Source organism: Rhodnius prolixus, unplaced genomic scaffold, assembly GCF_049639745.1.
Source record: "Rhodnius prolixus isolate KJV_2025 unplaced genomic scaffold, Rpr scaffold_4, whole genome shotgun sequence".
Lineage (NCBI taxonomy): Eukaryota > Metazoa > Arthropoda > Insecta > Hemiptera > Reduviidae > Rhodnius > Rhodnius prolixus.
In genome coordinates this window covers 10,857,847-10,882,644 of record NW_027411614.1, presented here as the reverse complement: position 1 = coordinate 10,882,644, position 24,798 = coordinate 10,857,847, and the positions used below count along the sequence as shown (strand labels likewise).

At 32.5% G+C, this 24,798-nt stretch overlaps 3 protein-coding genes across 3 annotated transcripts in view; 1 reads left to right on the top strand and 2 right to left on the bottom strand.

Moving 5' to 3' along the window:
- Nucleotides 1-321: 321 nt before the first annotated feature.
- LOC141456386 (eEF1A lysine and N-terminal methyltransferase homolog) lies at nt 322-5,363 on the bottom strand. The gene is made up of 11 exons (XM_074132324.1): nt 5,115-5,363; nt 4,914-5,036; nt 4,618-4,831; nt 4,309-4,536; nt 3,953-4,224; nt 3,660-3,834; nt 2,808-2,886; nt 2,629-2,733; nt 2,190-2,507; nt 1,991-2,119; nt 322-1,356 (listed from the first exon to the last, which is right to left on the bottom strand). Exons 1-11 carry the CDS (start codon nt 5,204-5,206, stop codon nt 1,058-1,060), a joined length of 2,034 nt encoding a protein of 677 aa, XP_073988425.1. The 5' UTR covers nt 5,207-5,363; the 3' UTR covers nt 322-1,057.
- Nucleotides 5,364-23,175: 17,812 nt separating this feature from the next.
- Nucleotides 23,176-24,798, top strand: part of LOC141455353 (uncharacterized) — a 79,967-nt gene continuing 78,344 nt past the window's right edge. Inside the window, exon 1 of the mRNA XM_074130339.1 lies at nt 23,176-23,516. The gene's annotated coding sequence lies outside the window, so the exon portion shown is untranslated. The remainder of the gene's footprint in view (nt 23,517-24,798) is intronic.
- The window catches only part of LOC141455354 (uncharacterized), a 47,308-nt gene continuing 46,154 nt past the window's right edge, over nt 23,645-24,798 (bottom strand). Inside the window, exon 6 of the mRNA XM_074130343.1 lies at nt 23,645-24,229. Coding sequence (XP_073986444.1) covers nt 23,958-24,229 — 272 coding nt within the window. The 3' untranslated portion in view covers nt 23,645-23,957. The remainder of the gene's footprint in view (nt 24,230-24,798) is intronic.

Below are 24,798 nucleotides of genomic sequence, written 5' to 3'. Positions count from 1 at the left end.
ATAACTTTTGACTGAACTTTTGTTAGGGTACAGAGATTTTAATTTATTTAGACAAATAATCAATCGTTAATTTTTGTTCGTTGTAGCACGCTATTCGTATTCTTTCTGACAGATGTCCATCAGTTAAGGGTAGAGAATTTGCCTTTCACTATGGTTCTGTCATACAGTCCGCTTGCTGATCAATAGCGCTCAAATTCAATAAGCTTTTGTCATTCGCATAAATTTAATTTACCTGGATTTTAGTAGTTACCCACCACCATTTTACAATTACTACTTTATTAAAAAGTGATTACTTTTAGGCAAGATGTATTGTTATAATAATTTGCTTCAAAACTCATTTATTTTTACATACTTATGAACTGCACTTTATTGTATACATGGTAGTAAGTGAATAATTGGCAAAATGGCCTGTAAAAGGGAGAAAAATAAATGCTTTTCCTTTAAAAAATAAAAGAACACTTCTCGAAATGGTACCAACTGTCTTTTAAAAATTCGCTGCATGTATATGATTTGCACAAAAAAGATCAACTTTTATTGAAATATTTTTCTAAAGGAGAATAGTTAAGACTTCCATCTGATATGTCATAATATAATTTAACATATTTTACAAATGATGTATGGTTTTTTTCACTTATAAAATACAGAGAATTGCGAAAATTCCTAACGAAGAAAATAAGGCGCCACAAACAGCGAACATACTAACGGATACTCATTACATACATGACTAAGTAAACAGTCTGTGGAAGTTAATAACTTACTTCTAGATGAAGCAATTTTCTTTATGGCGCGCGGACTATAAGTTTAAAATTATACATTTTCTGAGGATGTCATTGCAAAGAATCCCTGTAATGTGAGCAAGTAAGACACTCTTAATGAATTATTACATAAAATAAATTTTTCAGAAGAGTGTGACTTGTTTAATACCAATCGTATTATTTAATCACAATTTTTATAATTTCAGAAAAATAAGACAATGGTCCAAATTGTATTGAAACTTATTTACTTAGTAAATAAGCAAATGTAAACAAAAATGTCTTTTAAAACAGTAAGGTAAAAATCATTTTTCTGGTTTATCATGATTAAGATTATTGCCGAGATTTAGTAAATCCATCATTCTAGATAATTGTACAGCTTCTACTTCCTCCAATTTTTTATGTTGTACAATATTTCTAAATTTATCAGAAGCACTAGTCAGGGTTTTTTCAAAACCTATCTTTGACGGCCAACAATAAACAATTTCATTTAGATCATCTTCTAATTTCACAGAAGCAACTGTATCGAACGTTTTTTCGACAGTATTGTAGATTTCACGACATATATTCTTATCACGACACACCAAGTTCAATATGAATACACCTGTAATTAAACAAACTTTATGAAAATGTAAAATTTTATTATTACTTAAATTAATTATGGATCAATTTTTGTGATCAATATATTCAAAGAAATCGAACCAGCAATCGTTTCAAAGATTGTGGCATTGATTGATAGTACATTCGGTGTGACTATAGGAAAGCTTTACCTGATTCCCTTATATTATGTATATTAAAGAAGCTGATTAAAAAAGTATACATACATATTAAAAGTTTTTTACTTTTCCAATGAAAGGTGCCCTAGATTACTAAATTTACTTTAAGAATTAAAAAATTATGAGAGAGCGTTGCCGGTACAGTCACAAGGTTAATTGGCCTAATTGTCTAAATTAGACTGTTTAAAAGTAACGAATCATTTGGTAAATGATTATATAATACCTACGTTTCAAATGAATATTAGAAAAAACAGCGGTTCACAGTTTTCTTAATTTTCTTTTGAGCATTGACATTTCTTAAAATGTTCTTAAAACGCCGAATATAGTTGAAAGAGTAACCTAAATATCCGTAAGTACACTAAGATCCTCTCAAAAAATCCTCACGTATACTTTTAATTTGAATAGCACATCAAACAACTTACATAAATTGCAATACCTAGTAAATTAATAAACAATAATTACCTTTTGGTGTTAGAAGCCCTTTAACTTTGGATAAGATATCTTGTTGGACGAAAGCTTGTGGAGGACAACTAAGTCCTGTAGTAATATTTTTATTGTCAACGTCAAACATTACAACATCGTATTTTAAACCTTAAAACAAAAAAAATTAATGTAGTATTTTGGACAAACAAAAATATTCGCTAAAAGAAACATAAATTACCATTTTCATGAGATTCCTTAATAAAATCAAGCCCATCTTTAATATGAACTATCATTTGTTTATCTTCCACTAGACCAAAATAATCAGTAGCCACGAACAACATATCAGGATCTAGTTCTACGGCCGTGATTGTGGACTTTTGAAAACATTTCTTCAGATAGGAACACAATGATCCTCCGCCAAGTCCGATTACCAACAGTTGGCCTTCCTGATTCCATTCCAATGTGGAGCACGCACCCACACACATATACGCATGATGTGAACAACTTAACGAACTAGTATCCACAAATACCCGTTCATTGCCTCGTCTTGTTTTTACTGCGAACAGAAAACAATAAAAAAATTTGATGTAATTATAGTAGAAAGTTATCTGGTTGTGCGATGCCAATTACAACTATCCGACAGTCTTAATAATAATTTACACATTTTTTTAAATTACCTTTTCGAATTTTCGCTTCAGATTGTATAATATTTTTTGCTGATAAAAAATAAAGTCTTCTAACTATTGCTCCATCAGTGACTGTCTCCTCCACAATGTAAGGACCTAAGCAAAAACATTCACTAATATGTTAAGACGGCTTGAACAAACCAAATGAAATCAAATCAATAATAACTTACCTGAAATTTGACTTTTGCCCACATACACTTCTTTTCTAACTCCAACATCATTTCCAACCGAAAGGAAAGCTATTTTCTTCTGTTGAAAGAAAAAAAGAGTTTAATTAATAACTGGTTTCTCGTATAAGACACTTTCACTGGTTTTTCGTTTAAAAGACAAATTTTTAAACTTCACACATCTTCTAATAATGTTCAAAACTAAGCAACTCTGACTAATTAGTATAATTATCACTGATGTTTTCTACAATTCCTTGGGATTGAAATAAAAATGATTTCCAGTTTTACGAGTAGTTGCGGTGAAGGTGAAGCAATAAAACTTTTTTTTCCTACAGAAACGTGTACCACAGACCGAAACAAATAATACAGGAGGAAGCTGAAGTCTGGTCTACAGGATAAATGTAAAAGAAATTGAAGAAATCAAGTTCTTCATTTATTTCTATAGTCAGGTTATTCTATCCGATAACCATCCACGAGTTCTTCAGTGGGGAGATTGAGGACACTCCAAAATAAGTCCTAACGGCGAAGATTCGATTTAAGTAAGATTAATGTGCCTGGGAAGCTACCAATTATTAAAGGACAGATTCTGAAATCTCCCAGGTATCTGGAATTGGAAAAAGTGCTGCTTCAGCTGGCACTAGTGAAGGGTCTAGAAAGGTTGCAATCATTGTCTCCCTTAAAATGATGGGTTTTAATGTCTACTGAGTCGGTCAACGTTTTCTGTGGTAGCGAAATGGTCATTTTAATTTTATGTCACAATATAATGGGGCATCATCTAAGTAGTGTTCAAGATAGTAATTGTCAAGCATGAACACCTGCAGGAGAGCAAAGATCTTGAATCACTGATTGCCTTACCTTATTAGTTACAGGTGAAAAATCGGAGATTATCGGCGAAAGTTCAGCTTTTACCTCTTCAAGACTGTTAAATTTATGACCTCGGTTCAAGGTAACCACAGCCAATCTATCTACACCAGCTTCTCCAGCTAAAAACTGCCTTCCTTCTGGCGTTCCAAATGCCCATTCTGTTTCTCTAAGAAATAAAAACATAAATTCTGCCTGAAAATATAATTTCAATCCCAGAGATCTCGGTTTAAGAAGTACAACTTTTATTTGAATTGGAATGAAAGGTTTCAAATAATTGGCCTAACCTTCCTTGAGGTATGATGAAAGCAGCATAAGATGTTACTACACCATTGCCTTCAATCACTTTTTGCCGATCTACAATGTTAATTGAATATTTTGCCTCTTCATCATCGCCTTTACCAACTTCCAACAGTATTTCGCGTCCAGCAGAGCCTGATTTTTGTAATCCAGCACAAACTATAGCTACTTGTTGAGCTTCTATCACTGATTCTATGATTTTATCAGTATTTGAGAGTCTGGTAGCGGGTGAATCTACAGTCGTACATAATTCTAATATCTGTAGATGACAATAAAACATATCTTAATTGAACTAGCAAATGTAAGAACAATGTTCGTTTAGAATTAAAAATAAAAAACGTACTGATTTGGAATTTCCCATTTTCTTGAATTTCGTGCAAATAACCATGAAAACTGGAAGAGGTTTAAAACCCTGTTCATTAGTAAGTTTTGTTTCTACGTCATAACATCTACAAACTCGTATCATCCAAGCTCTAGATGTGAATTGTTTCAGTAGGAATAACATTATATGTTGTTGCATTAAAGAGATCACAATGTAACGACCGCCAACCCGTAAAATTCTATCTATTTCCTGTGAAAAAAAAAAACAAAACATAAAATGCTACCAATAAATTAATCTCCTTTTTTTTCATTTACAAAAATATTGACTTACATTAAAATATTTAGAAACTCTTTCGACACTTTCTTCTTTATCGTCCGACATCAAAGCATCTAATGTACCTTTATCTAATACAACACTAAAACTTTCTGATTCAAATTTCATGTCCAGAGCATCCATAACTTCAAAAGTCATCTCCATTCTTTCTTGATTTGCTGATTTCATTTGTTTAATCACAGTGTTACTAATATCAATATTAACTATATTCCTGCAAATATTCAATTATATATAATAATGGTATATAGAAGAGCGGTGAAATATAATGCTAAACAACTAAGTAGAAAACTTACCTATAGCCCACATCATATAAGCAAGCACTCAATTTTGAATTGCCACATCCTACCACTAATAATTTTTCTTTTGGTTTAACATATTTGTGCAATAAACCAGACAATTCCGGATATTCTCCATACCTAAAAATGTTGACTTTTATTACTTAACTCACATATAAAAGCAAGTAAAGCATTAAAGAGAATAGTTATAATTCCTACCATTCAAACTCTTTCTTGCCTCTTTCCTTAAAGAAAGCATCCCAGTATTCAGTTTTGCTAAACTCAAATGAGCTTTTTGGTAAAAGAGGCATTAAGACAAAAGTAATAAATTTCTATAGAAATATAAACTATAAAAAAATCAGATCATACGACACTAGACCATTATTCATAATACTTAGATATTGTCACTTCAACACACTTCACACACACACAGCATTCAAAAGAAATAACCGCATGTAAGGTTACATGTCTAGAACGTTTTATGGAGATTTTCCTCGAAACCTAGAATCGATATGTGAAACAATTGCTTATCTTAATATATTCATGATAATACAATTACTTTATTGTTTCATCATGAAACTTTCATGAAAAAAAAGATATTTTTTAGCAATTGATCAAATAAAATGGTATATTACGTAAATTTAGTACCACGGTCATCCGCTAGATAGCAGGAAATGCCACTTAACTGAGGATTATGTTCCAGAAACGTTCACTAGATAGCATCTACGTCAAAATAATAGCTTAGGAAATTACACTTGCGGTTTGTAACGAGAAGTAGACTAAGCGTTTTCCAAAGCTTCCCTAGAAATTTCTCTATCGAATTCAATAGAGAAATCCTATAAATCTGTCCTTACTCAATAGACAGTTCACTTTTTTAAAATGACTTCTAATCTTTTTGTAAAACTTAAAATTGAGATTTTACATATGCAAAAAATTATTGTTGGGCAGTTTGCGAAGAGAGGTTGGGATTTACTTTCTTGCAAAGTTACAATTTAGAGCAAGGCCCTGTTACAAACGTATAAAGTATTTGTAGGAATTTAAATATTACTTAAATACGTGTTTGGACTTCAATGGAAATATGAGAATTAGAGCGTTGAAAACATTTGTAATGAAGTCGAGTAATGTTTCGTTCAAAGGCCAGTACTGTACATGTTACTCTATTGTAACACTTTCTGTAAATAAATTCTTATTTTAATCTAAACTTTGTTTGTTGCTGCAACGAACGATTTTCAAATACAATTACCTATATTTAAGAATAAAGAAGTGAATTATATTATTTACACAATTTTAGGCTCATTACATTCTGTACAGTAATTCATTACGTAGAAAGCAAATGTGAGGATTCCTATTAGTTTCTTATACTTAAATGGCAGCAAAAAGACTTGCTGAGGGTTCTTCTAACTTTACAGTTTGTGTTGAGAAGCCACGTTATCTGAGATTGTTTTCAAGAAGCCACTACAGACATTGTTTGGCTCTAATTACTTCGCCCCCCTCGAGTGAGGTGATAAATAGGGTGGTGTTGGTGGGAAGCCTTTTTATCCGTGTATGTTCCAAACACACAGAAGCCATTGTGAAGTATATCATATACCTTCAAAACAACTACTTGCAGCCATCTTTTTTTTCTACCTTTATTGCGATATAAATAGATTTTATTTATTCAATTCTTTATTGAAAATAAATAATTGGAAAAATTGAAATTCCTTATGTTATTTCTTGTTGCCGAGTAACTATTGCGATTCTACTCTACTTTCAAATTTTTTACAAGGACATTTTTTGACGGCCATTCTTTAATCCCAAAAAGTGCGAGGAGTTTTAATAGTTATCAGCTTGAATATGAAAACAAAATACCTGAAAAAATTAAAGTTTTGCAATTTCTAATGTAACCCTAATTGACTTGAACACACTTAACTCACATCACTCCAGTGATATGGCTGAATAGAACGAGACTTCTTGATGCTGCAAGAAGCCTATTACCACCTCTTTTATTGCAACAGTAAGGTTCTTAAAAAGATATCGTTAAGAGTTTTACCATTTAAGTAAGAATGTTAAATAAAATGCTTTATTGCAAGATTTAGGCTTTCTGTCAGCACTAAAAATATCATTTGTTCATAAAAATTATATAAATCTGGCTCTATGTAATTAATCTCATGATTAACAGTTCATGAACATTTGCGTTCTTGGCAGGAAATTCAAATTTAGGTCATCTCATGAACTCAGGTGGACACCTAATTTGTTATCAATTAGAACAAACTTCACAATTATAACCTGGACCAATATAATCTCCTGCTTTAACTACATGTTTTGCCTACGCTGGAACCCAGAATTAAGAGAGCATATTAAAGATGCCTTCAACGTTGAGGGCAAAAGGAACCACATCAAAGATACCTTGATCGGTACTTTGATGGCCATACTAGCCACCCTACTATCGGATTAAATAACAATAATCTTTTCGTGCAGTTCAATTTATAAGGTTTTCTTGCACCTACAAGAAATAATAGCGCCTCTACTTCTGTTTAGAAGACTGTAGCCTAGACATACTGGCCTAGCTTCCCTAATTTTGCAGTATATGTAGGATTCACATAGCCTGTGTCAGAGGAAATATATATTTTACTTGATAGTTACAATTTTTTTAGATTTCAGATGTAAGATAATTATCGAAAGTCTTTTTGCTACTTTATGCTGGTTTCATTTCATTAACCGTTTGGTATATGTGACCCTACAAAATGAACTCTACAAAATTCTCAAAGTCGACGGCTTACAAGTCGGAGTCATTTGTACAGGTGATACTCGTCTACATTCTGATTGTATCTGCTTATACTTATGTATGTATATTTTGAGCGTATATCTTTGGTAAGTTATTGTTCGCATTTAACTGTTTTCCTACCTTTTTAAGCAGGCCACTCGAGCTGAGTTGGCATACAATAAACCTTTTTGGCTTTCATTCAGACTACTTTGCCTTGAAGTTAGGGTGAAACTCTAGGCGAAGGTTATTCTTTACATTCCTTACGTATTGCGAACGTACGGGGTCTTCAGGCCATGATTCCAGTTCAATGCCAGATTACTACACATTTTTTTTTATATGGACAGTTTTACTGGACTTTTGACGTATTTGGGCTAGTTTTATAGTGACATTGTTCATTCTGTCTCAATCAGTTATTTTGCTTTACACCATTTTCACGCAGGTGGGCACACCAATAGTTAGTTCCCAACTGAATTTTGACAATTCAACGTACTCTCAATACCCTTCCTAATAACGAAATGAGAAAGTTAAGTAAGGCTATGTATTCAGTAATTTCAAATTTTTAAACTTAAATTTGTGTAATTAAAACTGGATTAGATTATTTATAGATACAATTTTTCACTTAAAATTTTTTTAAGAACTATTCATAGAGTTTTTAATCAAGGTGTGCGCATTTTTTCTCAAAACTTGTAATCAATTTGCATCAGGTGAAGAATTGTGCAACTGAATGCGGTTTCCCAATTGATAACAGTCTGCAAGAAATGTGCACATGTGCAGTTGTTATATGAAAGTGTATGTCTGAGTTTGATGCAGTGATTGTAGCACTGGTGTAGAGACTGCCCGCTCTGACACCTGCAGTTCTCGAGGAGAACAGCTGCTAGTACACCTGTCCCGCACCATATCTTATGTATTTGTGACATTTTTAAATACCAATAGCTCCTACCCTCCAACCATAGCCGTAATCGGCATTCGCACGCGTTTGATAGTTTTCTTTTTTTAAATAAATTAGATGAGTTAATTTTAATTATGGTGTATGATTTATACTTAAGCTTACAATTATGGCAATGCAATTAATTTAAATTTTAATGCATGCCTTTGGTACCCTTTGGGAAGAAATAGGTTATCTTCTTGATATCCTATGAAATCTTGAACTGAGCAAAATTTCAAAATGTTCTTTGCTTCAGCACACTATTGGTACCCACCCATACCTTGATTTGAAAAAGTTTTCTCAATTTTCTCTTTCACGACTTCTTCATCCTAAACAACTGAAAACCCTAGAATCATTATTAAATAACCAGAATCCAAAGTTCATTAAAATGCCGACCATCAGTGCCACAGTATTCACAGAGTTATGGTGATATTAACTAGTGCAGTACCGTCCAATTGACGTAAAGAAAATCTATTCAGGGCAAAGTTTGTAAGTCTAACAATAACTATTTTCAAGGTGAAGAAATGGAAAACTTTTAAAAGAACTTTTAGAACAGAAAAGCTTTTAAAACTAAAAGCAGAGTCATATTTGAGAGCAAAAGTATTCGTAAAACAAAGAAAAGGGTGCCGTTTTGAATTTTCAAAATTGATAGAAAAAGTAGTTGAATGGATAGTTTGGAGATATTGTCTCATTAAAATTTAAAAATCTTTTATCATGTTAACGAGGTATAAAACTAATTGATTTCATTAATTGAATTTATAATAAGAACTCTCCCAGTTATTGGTTTTCCAATATTTTTAATTGCTATCTCTGACTTTATTGTGTTAGTTAGTATAAAATACCGATTGTTTAATATTTTTTTTCACGTTATCATTTTATAACATAACAAAACGCTATTCCTAAACTTGAAATTCTAGCATTTCATTTAGTGACCTTAGATATTTTATAGTTGCAAATCTTTAAATTGCTGTGGAGGGACTCTAGAGTTTTGATTTTATAAGCAAAAAGGGGAAAACCGAAATGTGGGTTAGAAGAAGTAAGTCCATGTTCCTATGGCGGATTGCCTTTTTAATGAAAACTGTTTTTCTAAAGATTTTTGAATAGACATGTGACTTTGGAGGTTTTGTATTGTTTACAACAAAGCTAGCTTTAACATTCCAAGCAGTCAGAGATCATCGAACGGGGTAGCCATTACTATTTACCTCACCAATTCTGCAAGAACTGTCTGGTGTGAACCCCATTATGTAAAGATGTTTAGTGAACCTCATGGTTCACTGCTCAGCTAAGAAATCTAGAAAGAGGTACGCGAGGAACTCTCAACAACTTCTAAGTGTTAAGAGAGCATCATTACTGCCCTTAAGATTCCCTTTTACAGTTTCAAGAACAAATTAAAAAAATAAAAATCATAAAAAAGGCATTTAAGAAGCAGCATTTTTGACCAACCAAGTTTGTTCAAATTTAGCATTATTATTATTATATAATTAACTCCTATCAATTACCACAGATTTGGAGAATATTTGTACTTTAAGTATACTCACACAAAAGTGCATTTAAAAGAATTTTTCTCGGAAAATATTTTAAAGAAAAGTTATAAGAATGAACAAATGCTCCAAATTCAGATACACCTGACCTTCACATCCCTTTTGTCACTGATCTAATAAAGTCTCCCTACCCCAACTTTCACAGTCTCCTTGCTCTCCATCTTAATCCTCTTGTACAACAACTCTCCTCTCCACACCTTCCAGATAATCCTGTTCGTCGCTTGAAGCGGAAGTGGCCTAGGGACCTACTGATGTGAATGTAATATCCACTGAGTAAGAGTTCTATCAATGGGTGGTTGCTCTTACATGACATGAGAAATTAACCAGTTTCATCAAATTTACTTGATGCAACATTTGTTGCAGTTGTAAATGTACTAATAAAGTGAAAAAAAAAGTTTAGAGTTTCTAATTGGAGCTGTTACAAAATTAAACAAACTTTTCTATTAAAATGAGCTTTGGGAAAACGATTTTGTTGAAACTTATCGTTTGTTTCTGCACAAATTCGAAAATCTAGACGATTGCACTACTTCCCTCTTTTAAAAAGTAAGTGAAAGTAAAAAAAAAAAAACATGTAATTATGTTAGTACTGGAGCGCGGAAATGTAAACAATAAGGCAAAAAAAAAGTAGAAGGTGTATTTAAATCGTGGTATGCAGTGATTGTGTTGGAATAGCGATCTTGGCAGCACAGTTATTACAGGAGAGAGTGAGATGAACAGTCAGCTGGTGATGTCGAGCAGGTGGCTAGCGGTGTTAGTCGATCTTCTGTTGAGCTGGATCGCACAGGTTGGCTGGCTTACCTCGACCAGACTAACCTCGTCCACCGTGCTCTCTCTCTAAAACTGATTTAGTTTTTCTCTATCTACCAATCATTACTTTCAATTTCAACAATCAAATGAACATTTTTATTTTCTGCTGGGGTTATTCTGCACTAAGACCTTTAATTAGAGCAATCGAGTCCCCTCTAGTGCCAGGTGCAACAACCTGTAACAACCCCGTGTGAGGTTTAGGAGTAAGTACTCCCTGAAGCCGATTTCTCCGTCTAAAAGTGAGCTCCTCTAAGAGAATTCCAAGTAGGGTACATTCCCGTCTAATACAGAAAGCATTGAAACTCTCCAAAAACTACTCTTGCCAGATGTTCTAAAGATGGCTATCCAAGGAAAAAAAATGAAACAAACTTCTCAAAAAAAGTTCTAAGATGAGATAGGAGTCGGAAGACATAATATTATAATCTCCCTGAAATCCCACGCGTCCCTGTTAGGAATAAGGAGTAATTAGTAAGGATACGCCCTTCAACCTGGTAACCAACCAGACTCCTAGATCAGGGATAGGCAACCCGCGGCTTGCGAGCCGCATGCGGCTCTTTTATCCAAATAGTGTGGCTCTTCAGTGTGCCCAAAATATATTGTATAGTTTAATTTTATTGAAAAGAATGAAAATTCCGTTTATTATAGGTATTTTTTCAAAAATAATTTTAAAGTGATAGGTTCGAAATTGAATAGAATTATACAATATCAAAATAAAGTACTTGATTTATATTGTAAGACTGCCGCCTTTTTATTATAACACAGGTTTAGTTCTTATTTACTCGTATTTGTATATTTACTTTGCAATGTTGCAAATAAATATATAAAACATTTAAACGTTATTGAATACCATAAAATAATAATTTGTGAATACAGATTATCTACAGAGTTTGTTTACACTATCATCCTTGCGGCTCTTGGTAAGATTTATTAAAATTATTTAAGGAGAAATGGCTCTCTACTTAAAATAGGTTGCCGACCCCTGGCCTAGATAATCCCATGGTATGAGAAGCCAGCCAATTGGGATATCCACTTCCTGGAACTAGAGATTTTTCCTAATTTTCAAGGAAGAACTTGCTCCGCTCTAACACCTCCAATTGACCACCCAGGTTCTTTGGGAAATCTAAAGAAAGGGAGGGTAGCCTCAGATTGGCATTGCCATTCCCTAAAAAAAGAAAACGTTCGATCCAAGATAAAGTATGCCCTTCTACACCACGAAGGCTTTCTTGGGTGGCCAAATGCCCTCGAAATATCCTGTGCCTCCATCCTTCTGTACGAGTCGCATTACACCAAGGACTGACCTAGGACAGGGGGTCGGCAACCTATTTTAAGTAGAGAGCCATTTCTTCTTAAATAATTTTAATAAATCTTTAAGAGCCGCAAGGATGATAGAGTAAAAAACTCTGAAGAACATTTGTATTCACAAATTATCATTTTATGATATTCAATATGATTTAAATGTCTTATATATTTATTTTCACATATTGCAAAGTAAATAAACAATTAAATAATAACTAAACCTGTGTTTAAATGAAAATGGCGGCAGTCCTATATATTAAGTACTGTATTTTAAAATAATTCTATTCAATTTCAAACCTATCACATTTAAAATTCTTTTTGAAAAAATATCTTTACTTTAATAAATGAAATTTTCATTTGTTTCAATAAAATTGAAATATACAATTTATTTTGGACAGGCTGAAGAGCCACAAAATTGGGATAAAAGAGGTCAGGGGTTGCCTACCCCTGACCTAGGAGAATGTTGCACACCATGAACCTCTTCCCTAGAAGTTCTGAGGCTTAGACCGTTCGCTCACCTATCAGCAAAATAGAGAGGCGTTAAATTAAGGATTAACTGAATCCCACGTATGAGACAAGTCCTAGAACCGTCACTGTAGCTCTCTTCCTAATAGCAGTTGCCCGAGGAATACCACAGTGTGGTAAAGATTAGATTCCACCGCTTCAAACAATTATGCAACAGTTCCTCATTGTGCAAAAGAAAGGTAACAGTTCCTTCTAAATATTGCATTCTCGGTCACAGATAAACTTTACGATTCGTTTAGTTTTATTGCCACTAAGAAATGAGCCTTCCTTGAATCTATTAACTAAGAAAATAACTTGGAGACTAGTTAAAGCCGTCAGACAGCATATTTAATGAACGATACCATATTAACAGTTGATTAGGCTGGCAGGTGTTTTACGCTGAAAAAACCAACCAGCTATCTATGTTGTAACATATTGCTTATGCTTGGAAACTGATCTCCACTAATAACAATATGTACCATTAACAGCTGATCGCTTGGTTTTTCACGGATCACTAACCTAATGTGTACTGCTGTTTTACTATAATCACACACTGAGGTGTTACTTAGGTGACTTTCTATAAAAACTCAAAACGGGAGTAAAGAGATGGTAAATTTCAATTTCAATTTTAGAAATTAGGTTGCTATCGGAAATTCTTTTTGACTTTTTGAAAATCTGTTCTACTTTCTGTTATTATTACTATTAAGAGAAGGTGAGTTCGTACTCACTTTTATTTTGACATTTCGAAATATTCGCTTTGATAACCCCTAAGTACGAAAAAGTTTTTTTTTATAAATTGTATTTGTATAAATAAATAATATTTAAATAATAAGTAATAATACACTGTAACACCAAAACGAAAAACGCAAATGGATTTACAGTAAAGTAACGTTTACTAGTCGCCTCCGTGTACGACACCTAATTTGTCAGTGAGATGCAAAGTATGCCTAAAAAAATAGGTATTACTTTATTTTATGAACACTTTCATAAATTCCTTACTTATTTTTCTTTATGTATCCAAATGGCCATAGCTAAATTATCATTGGAGTGACACCCAAAGTCAACCTGCATTTCAGCCTTGTCATTTCGTTATAATTCCCAAGAATATTTTAACAAAATTCAATAAAAAAAATAATAATAATAACAATTACATAAATAAGAAAATACGAACATTATAATATCACTTACGTAACATAATTGACAAGTATGACTCATTAAATCTTGCATACAGTAATGCCATGTATACTTGTTGACAATCGATATATGTATTTTCATTCTAGATAGTAAGTTTCGCCAGAATATAATTGCTTATCAATGGAAAAATTTTTGTTAAAAATACTTCCATATTTGTTAGGTTGATATTGTCATCAATTTTATTTTAATATTTAAAATTTATTTCTAGATTATATAACTTAGAAATGGTTAAGTACGTATATTTTAATTTCTGAAGGATTTCTTCTGAGGCAAATTTATTCAAGATGTTAGATCATAGGTTCCCAAAGTGGACCGATACCCTGGGGTTCGAACAAAAGTGTGGTGATAAGTTTAGTAAGGTGACGCTTTCCAGAAAATACGGAGAGAAGCTCTCAAAACACAAAATTAAAATCTTTCATAGATAAAAGCATTACTGAACACCTGAAAAGATCATTCATTAGACGGTTAATATTAAATGCGTTTTCGTTAGAATGGTCGAATTTAAGTTATTTTCGCTTCCTATCTTAAGATTGAAAACAGTTTCTCTTAGAAGTAGCTAAAAATATCGATCAAAAATATTTGACAGTTTAATTCTCGTTTCAGAGATCACAGACCATCACCAGCCAATGAGCTTTAGAAATTCTATAGGAGCAATAAATCTTGGAGAGCATGCATGATTCAAAATCCAGGACTTTCACCTGAAGTCCTAAACATGCAATAAATTAATCGATTTGAATGAATACATAAAAGATAGAAAGTGTAGCGAACTTTTTAACCGTAATAAATTATTTGAGAGAAAAAAAAAGTCTCCTAACAATTATTTAAAATAATCAACAGATATAAATGATTGGTGACGAGGTTTGAGCGCATTCTTTATTCTGTACAGGTTTTAGATATTTTATACAATAATCGATACAAGTTAAGTCCACAAAGGATTCAAAGTGCGCTGTAAATATTACAAAGCTTCAATAAAACAGATAATTCCCGCCTGTATCTTTTTCCCTCTACTCTTTCACTATAACTTGCGCACGAACTATTATTGTAAACGCTAACTTGATTACATTATTTATTACGCGTTTTTTTTTGTTGTTGTTACTGATATTTGTACTGTTTGCATTTTTTAATTTTTACGTATTTAAAAAATGGTCGGAAATAACATTGTAGGTCATAATCAGTGTTTTTTTTTGTTAAATATTTTATTAAATCTAACTAACCTATTTCTGGTGCTAATCACCAAGTTAAACAAATACCTGATTGCTAGTTTACATGTTCTGAAACAATATCGTCTGAATAATCGATAACAGTTCATATTTAAGAAAATGTTCTTTAATTTTTCAACCAGAATAGAAAAGTAGAGAATGTGGTTTATACTTTTCAAGTAATTAACCTCTGTTATGATTTTACAACGTTAACGCTCACATTGACATAAAATCGATTATTTTAAAAAAAAGAAAAGTAAGTTTAATAGAGTTATAAAGATAGTTGCTCAAACTTAATCTGGCGATCATCAAGGCTGGTAGTTCTCTTTGAGGTTTGTACGAGGGTCGTTTGAAAAGTCCGTGCAAAGTCAGAGAGATAGCACCACTGGCGCGTATCGAGGTTATGTTTAGTTAGTAGCATCTCTTGGAAGAACACACACCAAGGTTCAGCCAGATCGGTCTATTTCTTTGTGTTTGGCATTCGTTTGAATCGAGGAAGTCGAGTGATTTTCAAAAAATGGACGAAAAAGAATTTCGTGTGTTGATTAAACACTACTTTATGAAAGGCAAAACGCCTCAGGAGACTAAAGAGAAGCTTGATAAACATTATGGTGACTCTGCACCTTCGATTAGAACAGTTTATAAGTGGTTTCAAAATTTTCGGAGTGGCCATATGGGCACAAGTGACGCTGAACGTTCTGGACGCCCTGTTGAGGTTACTACTCCAGAAATCGTTGATAAAATCCATGATATGGTGATGGATGACAGAAGAGTGAAGGTGCGTGAGATTGCTAGTGCTGTGGGCATCTCGAATGAACGGGTGCATAATATTTTGCATCAACATTTGGACATGACAAAGCTATCCGCAAGATGGGTGCCGCGATTGCTCACGCTTGACCAAAAACGAAATCGTGTGAAGTGTTGCAAGGACGGTTTCAGAAGAATCCGCAGGACTTTAAGCGTCGTTTCGTCACTGTGGATGAAACATGGATACATCACTACACTCCTGAGACCAAAGAACAATCTAAACAATGAGTTACCAAGGGGGAATCTGCGCCAAAAAAGACGAAGACCGTTCCTTCGGCCGGAAAGATTATGGCGACTGTCTTTTGGGATTCGCAAGGAATAATCCTCATCGACTATCTGGAAAAGGGTAAAACTATTACAGGTGCATATTATTCATCGTTATTGGACCGTTTGAAAACCGAGCTGCAAGAAAAACGCCCACGATTGGCCCACAAAAAAGTCCTTTTCCATCACGACAACGCACCAGCTCACACCTCAGCAGTTGTGGTCGCAAAATTAATGGAAATAGGGATCCAACTCGTTTCACATCCCCCCTATTCTCCAGATTTGGCTCCCTCGGACTACTATTTGTTCCCCAATATGAAGAAATGGCTGGCGGGAAAAAGATTTTATTCAAACGAGGAGGTGATTGCAGAAACGAATGGCTATTTTTCAGACTTGGACAAATCCTATTATTCGGAAGGAATCTACCAACTAGAGCAGCGTTGGACGAAGTGTATAAACCTAAAAGGAGACTATGTTGAAAAATAAAAAAGGTTTACCCCAAAAAATTAAGTAGATTTTATTTTTGCACGGACTTTTCAAACGACCCTCGTATATCACCAAAAAATGATTAATATTTGGTTTACTAATGTTTTATTCTTATAGTTTGGGCAATATTTGCATTACTTAGTAGTTGATTGATAAGTTGGTAGTGTAACAGTTTATTTGTGGCTAATCTTGTTAGTGTTCTCGCTTATAGTTAGTCTATGAAAGAGGTATGATGTTCAATCTGTTTGTGAGGTGTCAGGTGTGAGGTGCCAGTTATTTTGAATAGAATTGTGGGAACTTTAGTATCAATGGACGCTTTCTGTGCATGCCGAATTCTAAATAGTTGTTTCTTTTAGTAAGTGTCATATTCAAGAAGTTAAGAGTTCTGTCATAATCGTAAGTGAAATTTATATTAGGAGGTAGATTGATTAGGTTAATCAATAATTTGCGTACAAGTGTAATCAATGAGCTAATAATTGGTAAGGCGTCTGTGTAAAGTAATTAAAAAGTTACACCGAATTCTTTGTACAAATCAACAGTATCTACCTATGTATTTTGAATGGAATGTTTGGGGTATCAGAGTAAATGTTAGGCTCGGATATCCTCAGCGTACCCTAGCTCTTCCACTTCTTAGTAAGCTCCCCTTAACTTTGTAATCCAGTTAAATTAAAGTAGATTCTATCTTTATAAATATTAATGAACCATTAATTACAATTAGTTTGTTCATCTCTGTTCTAATAAATTGTTCATCTGATACATATTTTTATTATTAAAAAAAAAAAGAAGTTTTATGGTAAAACTAATTGGAAGACAATTATTCGTGCTTCTATTATTAAAAGTGAATGAAAAAATAGCTTGTGCTTTATTGATTTTAAGTTTAGATCAAGTGGTTTCTAAATATCAACTGCTGTCGTTATATTTGTGAAAAAACTCTTTCTAGTGAATTATTTCACGCAGCAGATTGACGAGTGAGTGACGAGCTGCAGACTCTTCTAATTCTAACAGAAAATAATGAAGTTTTGAATACTTTCCCCACTTGGCAGTTTCATATTTACTTCCTTTGATTTTTTTTTAAAAATTCTGGTCAGAGAATTGTTCTTCTTATTCGAAAACCTCTTCTACCTCAGAAGATTCTTAAGAGAGACGCCTCTGTCTGCTGCCATTGTCTTGGCTTTAGATCCCTAAAGATGTCGGAGAGGTTATCGGCCCATGTCTCGCATCTCCTTCCTCGCAATCGTTTCCTCATGCACCTAGCCTCAAATTGCTCTTTTTGGGTATCTTTCTTTGCCCATTCTAGTCAGGTGTCCGAACCTTCTCAACTGCGCTTCTTAGACACATGGATATTAGGAGCTCAGATTTCAAATTGCTATTGATGGTGGTGTTTTTCCCTTCTTATTTTGCCCTACGTTCGTCTAAGATTCCTCATTTCTGAGGCCTGAATGCGCCTTAAACTCTTTTTAGTGAGGGACCAAGATTTAGTTCTATATATCAAAACATGAGTATATATATTGTTCGGTAAACCCCGTCATTTAGACGTTTTAGCTAACTCAATTACTTTATACAACATTACTTTCGCTTCTTCTCCCATATAACATGTTTCTTCATCTAGTACAAGGTGAATTTCTCTGCACGTCATTGAGTTTGCCGAAAAATTGCCAAATCATTTTTGAGATTATAACATACTCAATTACTGTTTTTACAGTGGCCTGGCTATTGCAGAGAATAGAGAATAATAACTTCCTAATGCTTGATATTTCTTTTCAAGATAGGTTAAATACTACCTTTGAAAAAATCGATAGATCTTCGCTCTAGATTTGCCGTTTTAAGATTTCAAATCAAGCGACAGTGTTGCCACTGGATAGTTTCTCTTCTCCGGCTGATACTGCCACGAATACTTTTTTTTACATTAGATTCACTGATTAAATTTGTTTTTATGTTGATAATGAACTTCAAATGATATTAAATTAATAATAAAAATAAGATCAAACACAATGTCGTTTCCCTTGGTTGTAAAAAAGTGTTTTTTACACATTCTTTGTGTACTTTTAGGTCAGCCTGTCCGAGGAATGTGTGGCCAACATTACTCCAAAAATAAGAACAATTATACAAAGTACAAAATTGATATTATTTGGTTCAGATGTTTCCTCGAGGGCCAGATCAATAAACTTCGCTATAACTTTTATGAACACAGGAAAATTAATTTATGGGCACTTGATGGAAAGAGTTGCCTCTAAAGTGTCGTTTAAATACAAAATACTGATTAGTCACCTGTTTAATATTAAGTAGAAACTAATATGTAAGAAAAAAATAACAAATTTGATAGAAATCAGCTGACCAAAGATTTTTTTAACAAAAATAATAATAAAAATAAATAAATAAATAAAAATTGAGATTTAGAGAAAATTTTTAAGGTAGAACTTTTAAGAATTATTTTATAAATATAACAATGCATGAGATAATGAATTGTGATTCAGCCTATGTGACGTCATCTAGGAGATAATAGCAACAAGATGTTGCTCGTTCTATCACTACTATGTACTCTTCGTACACACATGTATAATAATAATTTTTTATAGTATCTATTAATGAATGACTCACATAACAATTATAATATGCCGCTTCTATGACTCAAATAAGCTTCTTCCATTTTGTATTTAGGGTTATTTATTACAAGTTTTTTTTTTTTTTTTTTTTCTTTAAATGCGCAGTGAGACCTTGATTGAGGAATTTTATATTCACTGCGCATTTTCGAAAAGGAGTAGCAATTATAAGGTTTATCTGCTTTTCAAGTTCGCTTGGTTTTTACTTCTACTAATTGACTACAATCCACAAATTGACTATAATCAAGTCAATAATGTATATTGTTGAATGATACATGAAATATTAAACATATGGCATTTCTTATACAAGAAATAATAATCACTCATCCACCATAATTAATCAAGTAAACATCTTTAATTTTTGAAACCACTTTTGAGGACTAGATCAGCTTGTCCAGTTCTAGATCTAGTCTACTTAGCCTGACATTTTGTGATATTGTCTCCTCCCATCTTAAGCCACAATAAAATATTTCAATAATTTAATCGTCTTTAAGTTAATTTTTAGCAGATAGTTACATAAGTTAGTTATTTTTAGCTCTTTAATGTGGCTACTTGAACTACAGTCGGGTCTTTTGGTCAAGCTAGTTTGCTATAGCGAAGTGATCACACTGTCTTTTTAAAAAAGTCCAGTTTTTTCAACTGCATTAAACTTTAATACTTACCGGCTCTGGGAGGCGCCACTTGAATATGAGGACTTAAAATCATTTGTCATATTTGGTTTTAAAAGCTGCCTCCATGTTTACTTATATTAATTATAAATAGACTATAATCAAGTCACCAATATACATTTTTAATATTTCAAGAATAACTATACATACGACATTTTATTCATGAAAGATGAATGAATATTTCACCACTTAACAACCCTTGTGAACCCTTGGTACCAAAATCTACAATTTTTAAAATGAAAATGGTATCAGAACAATGAGGTATCAAATCAAATGGTTGTTCTTTACTCTACTTACTTGGCATTTTCCAGAGCTAGACAGGCCTATTCAGGTCAAAGCTTCAAACGTAAAAATGAACGAAATAAGTTATAACTAAAAGTAGTATTATCAATTTTAAAGAATGCCTAGTTTTGCGAGGTTGCCAATTCCACTTAGGATACATATTGAATGGAAATTCTTCTTTTAAGTAATCCTGATTTGGTTTTTACATCCTGTTACTCCATTTAAGAAGAGTTGTCATTGCGCAAATTTTCTTATTTTTGAGTTGTACGTTTAAATTTCAGAAAAAAGTAAAAGAAAATTTTGTTTATTAGATGCTGGTAGCGTTTTTGTGAAGAGGAAATGGTCCACCCACTTCTGAAGAAACGTTTGCTCTGTGGGTATTCCATCCCAACCACAGGATCACACATACTCGAGACCCATCTCTCATTTAGTGAGCGTAGAGGTTGGATTAGAGATGAACAATAGGTAAAATCCAGCTCATTAAGCGCCCCACAACCAGCTTTATAACACATTATTAATACATATTTGGTTGCAGTTTTACGTGAAAATCTGTACAGAAACCTTAGCTCCAGAGACCTCTCCTTACTCAGAGAGCGTATTCTGTAGATATTATCAGCGTTCTACGCAACTAACTGGTCATTCCTATAATGCGTACCACGAGATATACTCCTTGCGTTTGCATCATTGCAGAAATAGTAATCCTTCTCTGCTATCCTTACCTGGTTGACATCAGGATTCTGTTTTTACAACGCCACTAATCCTTTGCAAGATTCACTGTTCCAATTTTTTGACACATTTAATTAGTAAGTAAACTTTAATAGTGCAATAAGAGCGGTATTATGCTATGGCGTACAGGTTTGGGGCTACTTAAATTTACAAGAAGTTGAGAAGCTACAGAAATACTTCCTAAAGAGGTTATTTTATCTGCCTCCAAACACACCCGATTATGTCCTATACCTGGAAACTTCAATCCCACCATTGTATGGCTACACTCTTAAAATGCACATAGACTACATCCATAAAGTACTAAATCAACCACCAAACAGTCTCACTAATTTTTTAGCCAATGTAATAATAGAAAAGAAAATATCCTGGTATAAGCACATTAAAGATTTAGGTGATCAGTTTCAAATAGAAATTAACAAAGAAATTCTCAAAACATTCCAGCCTGAAAAGCTAATAAATAAACTGGAACTAAATAGTAAAATGGAAATGCTAACCAGAGCTGATAAAAGTGAGTTTCACAAATTATATTCAAAATTAGATCCACACCAAGCAGAATTTTATATCCACAATGACGCAATAAATTTATATAGTAAATCTCTCATATTAAAAGCTAGAGGCGAACTGTTAGACCTGAACTACCAACCATGGAATAAGAATAGGGTGTTTATGTGTTCCTTGTGCAATCTAAATGTCCCAGAAGATACTGTTCACTTCCTAGGAATATGCCCAATCCTAGGGGAATTTAGAAAGGCACATTTTGGTAAAACTAAATTAAGTCAAGAGGAGGTGGTCAATTTATTGAATGGTACTAACTGGGTAACACTCGCCACATATTTAAACACGGTTATAAAATATCGGAAGTTCCTGGTTGAGCATTTCCAATATAGCAATTAAATTAATATATGTATGATAATAAATTCTGTAATTAGAAGGTAAGAATGAATTAAATTTTAAAAAAAATTAAAGTAGGCAACTCGACAGACGGCAAAAGCCATTGTCTTATACGCTTCTTTTTTGTAAAAGCCATTTGTATTTATGTAATTTGCGAATAAAAGCATTTATTCATTCATTCATTAGTAAGTAAAGGAAAAAAATTAAATAAAATAGTAATAGAATATATTTTTTTACTTTTTCCGTGACTTTTTAACAAATATTTAATACAGTAAAAAGTAATTTATAATTTATTTCGTTATATTGTACTTCAAAAAATTACAATATAATTAAATATTAAGGCATCAGTGGTAATTAATCAGGTATGAAGTTCCTGTTTATAAAAAATAAAAACTAGAAAAACAAACTCTTCTTTTTTTTTGTAGATAAACTAAAAACTAAAAAGGTCATATTTACAAAAAATAAAATACAAAATCCACAAGTACTCATAGTACTAAAAATGACTTTTAAAATTAGTACAAAATAAAAATTAAAAGGCATGTAACACAAACACACTAAGGACAGAAAAAAGTCTTTATTGTGGTATTTAAATCATAAAATTTATCACATAGTGTTTTATTTGTTAGATTTACTAAACAATAAAAAATTTCTTTGGTTAATTAGCTGGACCGAGTCACTCAGAGAACATTGACTCAACAAAAATTAAAAAAAAAAAAAAAAAAATTATATTAAAACTAACAAAAAATATAAAGAAATAGTGCCAGTTAGAGAGGATATCTGTGCCCTATCTTACAAGATCCTCTTTGTTTAAATTTTTCTTTACAATTTACACAAATATTTTTACTATCTTATACGTATTTTTATCGGGGGGGAAATAAAGTAGAAAAAAAACTTGAAAGTAATTGTCGTAGGAACATACTAACTGTACAGTTCGAAAAATTAAAAATGGTATTGAATTGTAGGAAAAGCCGCAAAATTACCTTCTTCCGACTAGAGATATTGATGTTACAATTTTGATTTTTAATCTTTGAGGCCCCCCAACATTCAAAATTCTAATAATTTTTTACATAAAATATACGTATTTACATTTACTATGAAGAAATTCAGCCATGCAATCTCTTCATTTGGACGGAGTAGCTCTAAAAAATTTTATTTTTGACTAAATAGGTTATATTTGGTCCATTTTGGTTACAATTTTTTAATATTTATTATATTTATACATTACTTTCTTTGTCAAAATATTAACTCCTTTATTTATTTTATTTTTTTAAAGGAGAAATTGTATAAAGATATAAAAGTATGTGCCTTATAAAAAAAAACTTTTACATACATATATGACTTACAATAACTCATCCTTTAGCTAACCTTCCTTATGCTAATTAATTTTTTTTGTATATTTTTTAGTAAATTCGACAATCAAATAAAATAATCGACTAGTAATTTCATTAATAATTATAAAGAAATGTCATTTTTTTTAACTACTTTGGAGCAAATTCATTTTAATGGTAAATTTAGTGTATTTTTTTTAAAAAATGAGTAGGCAACAGTGCTTCAATTAAAAAAGGTTAAAATTTTATAACCAAAAAAAAAAAAATAATTCGGCAGTGAAATTAGCAAATAAAATTGAATAGTTCTATCGAAAACAAACGTTAAAAAAAATAGCAAAAGAACTCTTTGGCTTTTTTGATGTAAGTTACATTTTATTTAATTTTTTGGTTGATTTTTTTAGCATGTGATTTCAATTTTGGTTATGAAAGTAATAGAAACAATAGAAAATCATCTGTAATTTGAAAAATCATCTCCTCTTAAGGAAAACCGTTTTTCTACTAATTGCAGAGTAGTTTTTTTTTTTTTTTTAAGTTACCTTTTAAAATATAAGCATGCACTTTTTGAGTACTGATTTTATATGATGCAGCCAATCAGTGATCAGCCTTCTGATTGATTTAATAAAAACGTTATAAATTAGGTAACTTCAAAATAATGTTTTATTTTAAAGAATGTACTTTAAATATGCCATTATGATATGTAGAAATTGTAGAAAAGGAGATTTATTTTCTATAGAATTGACAAGTGAATTAAGTTTTAAGAATTTGTTCTTCCTTTATTCTTTTGCACCTTCTTGCATATTTTCAGTACAATTGGTCTTCAGGTGTTCTTGGTGATTGTGGTGTCGTTGTATCCGGTGTCCAAGTGGCTGGTTTAACCGCTGAATCACCTGGCCATCCTGCGCTAGGATGTTGTGATTCACGATGTCTTCTCAAATCCACCTTTCTTTGGAAAGCTTTTTCACATAGGCCGCAAGCAAAAGGTTTATAACCAGTATGTTTACGCATGTGCGTTATTAGATTGGATGATTGTGAAAATGCTTTTGAACAGACTACACATTTGTGCGGTTTTTCACCTGTAGAGCAAAAGAAATCATTTGTAGTCAAATGATGTAGATAAATGATACATTGATTCTAAATCCAGATAATCGAATTCTAAAACCGATAGTAGACTTTGAAGAAGTTTAAATGGTGGAGTTAAGATGGATCTTTCTCAGAGTGAATAGTGTTGGAGTCTTTCAAAGTGATAGGTCTTCCTGCTACTAGGTTTTCACGAAAGATGGCCCTCGAATATGGAACTGATTTTAAAGTTCGTTTGGATTTCTCTCAAAATATTTATACATAGATTATCTCTAAACTTGGGATATGAGTATCAAATGTAACATTATAGTACTGCAGCAAGAAAATGACAGTCAACGTAAAGATATTTCTTTCTTTTACAGAGCAAGAAGTATTCAAATTCGAATTGCAAATAGATGTAATTATTGAAAGTCAAAGACTTTAGACGTAAAAGTAAAAGTACCAAAGTAATGTCTATTATTATATCGGTTGTTGGACATTGATTCTAGCCTGAAAAAATAGGCAATTTCTTTTCTTTTTATGCCTATTTTTCCAGGCAGAGCTTAACCTCCAACAGCTAAATAAA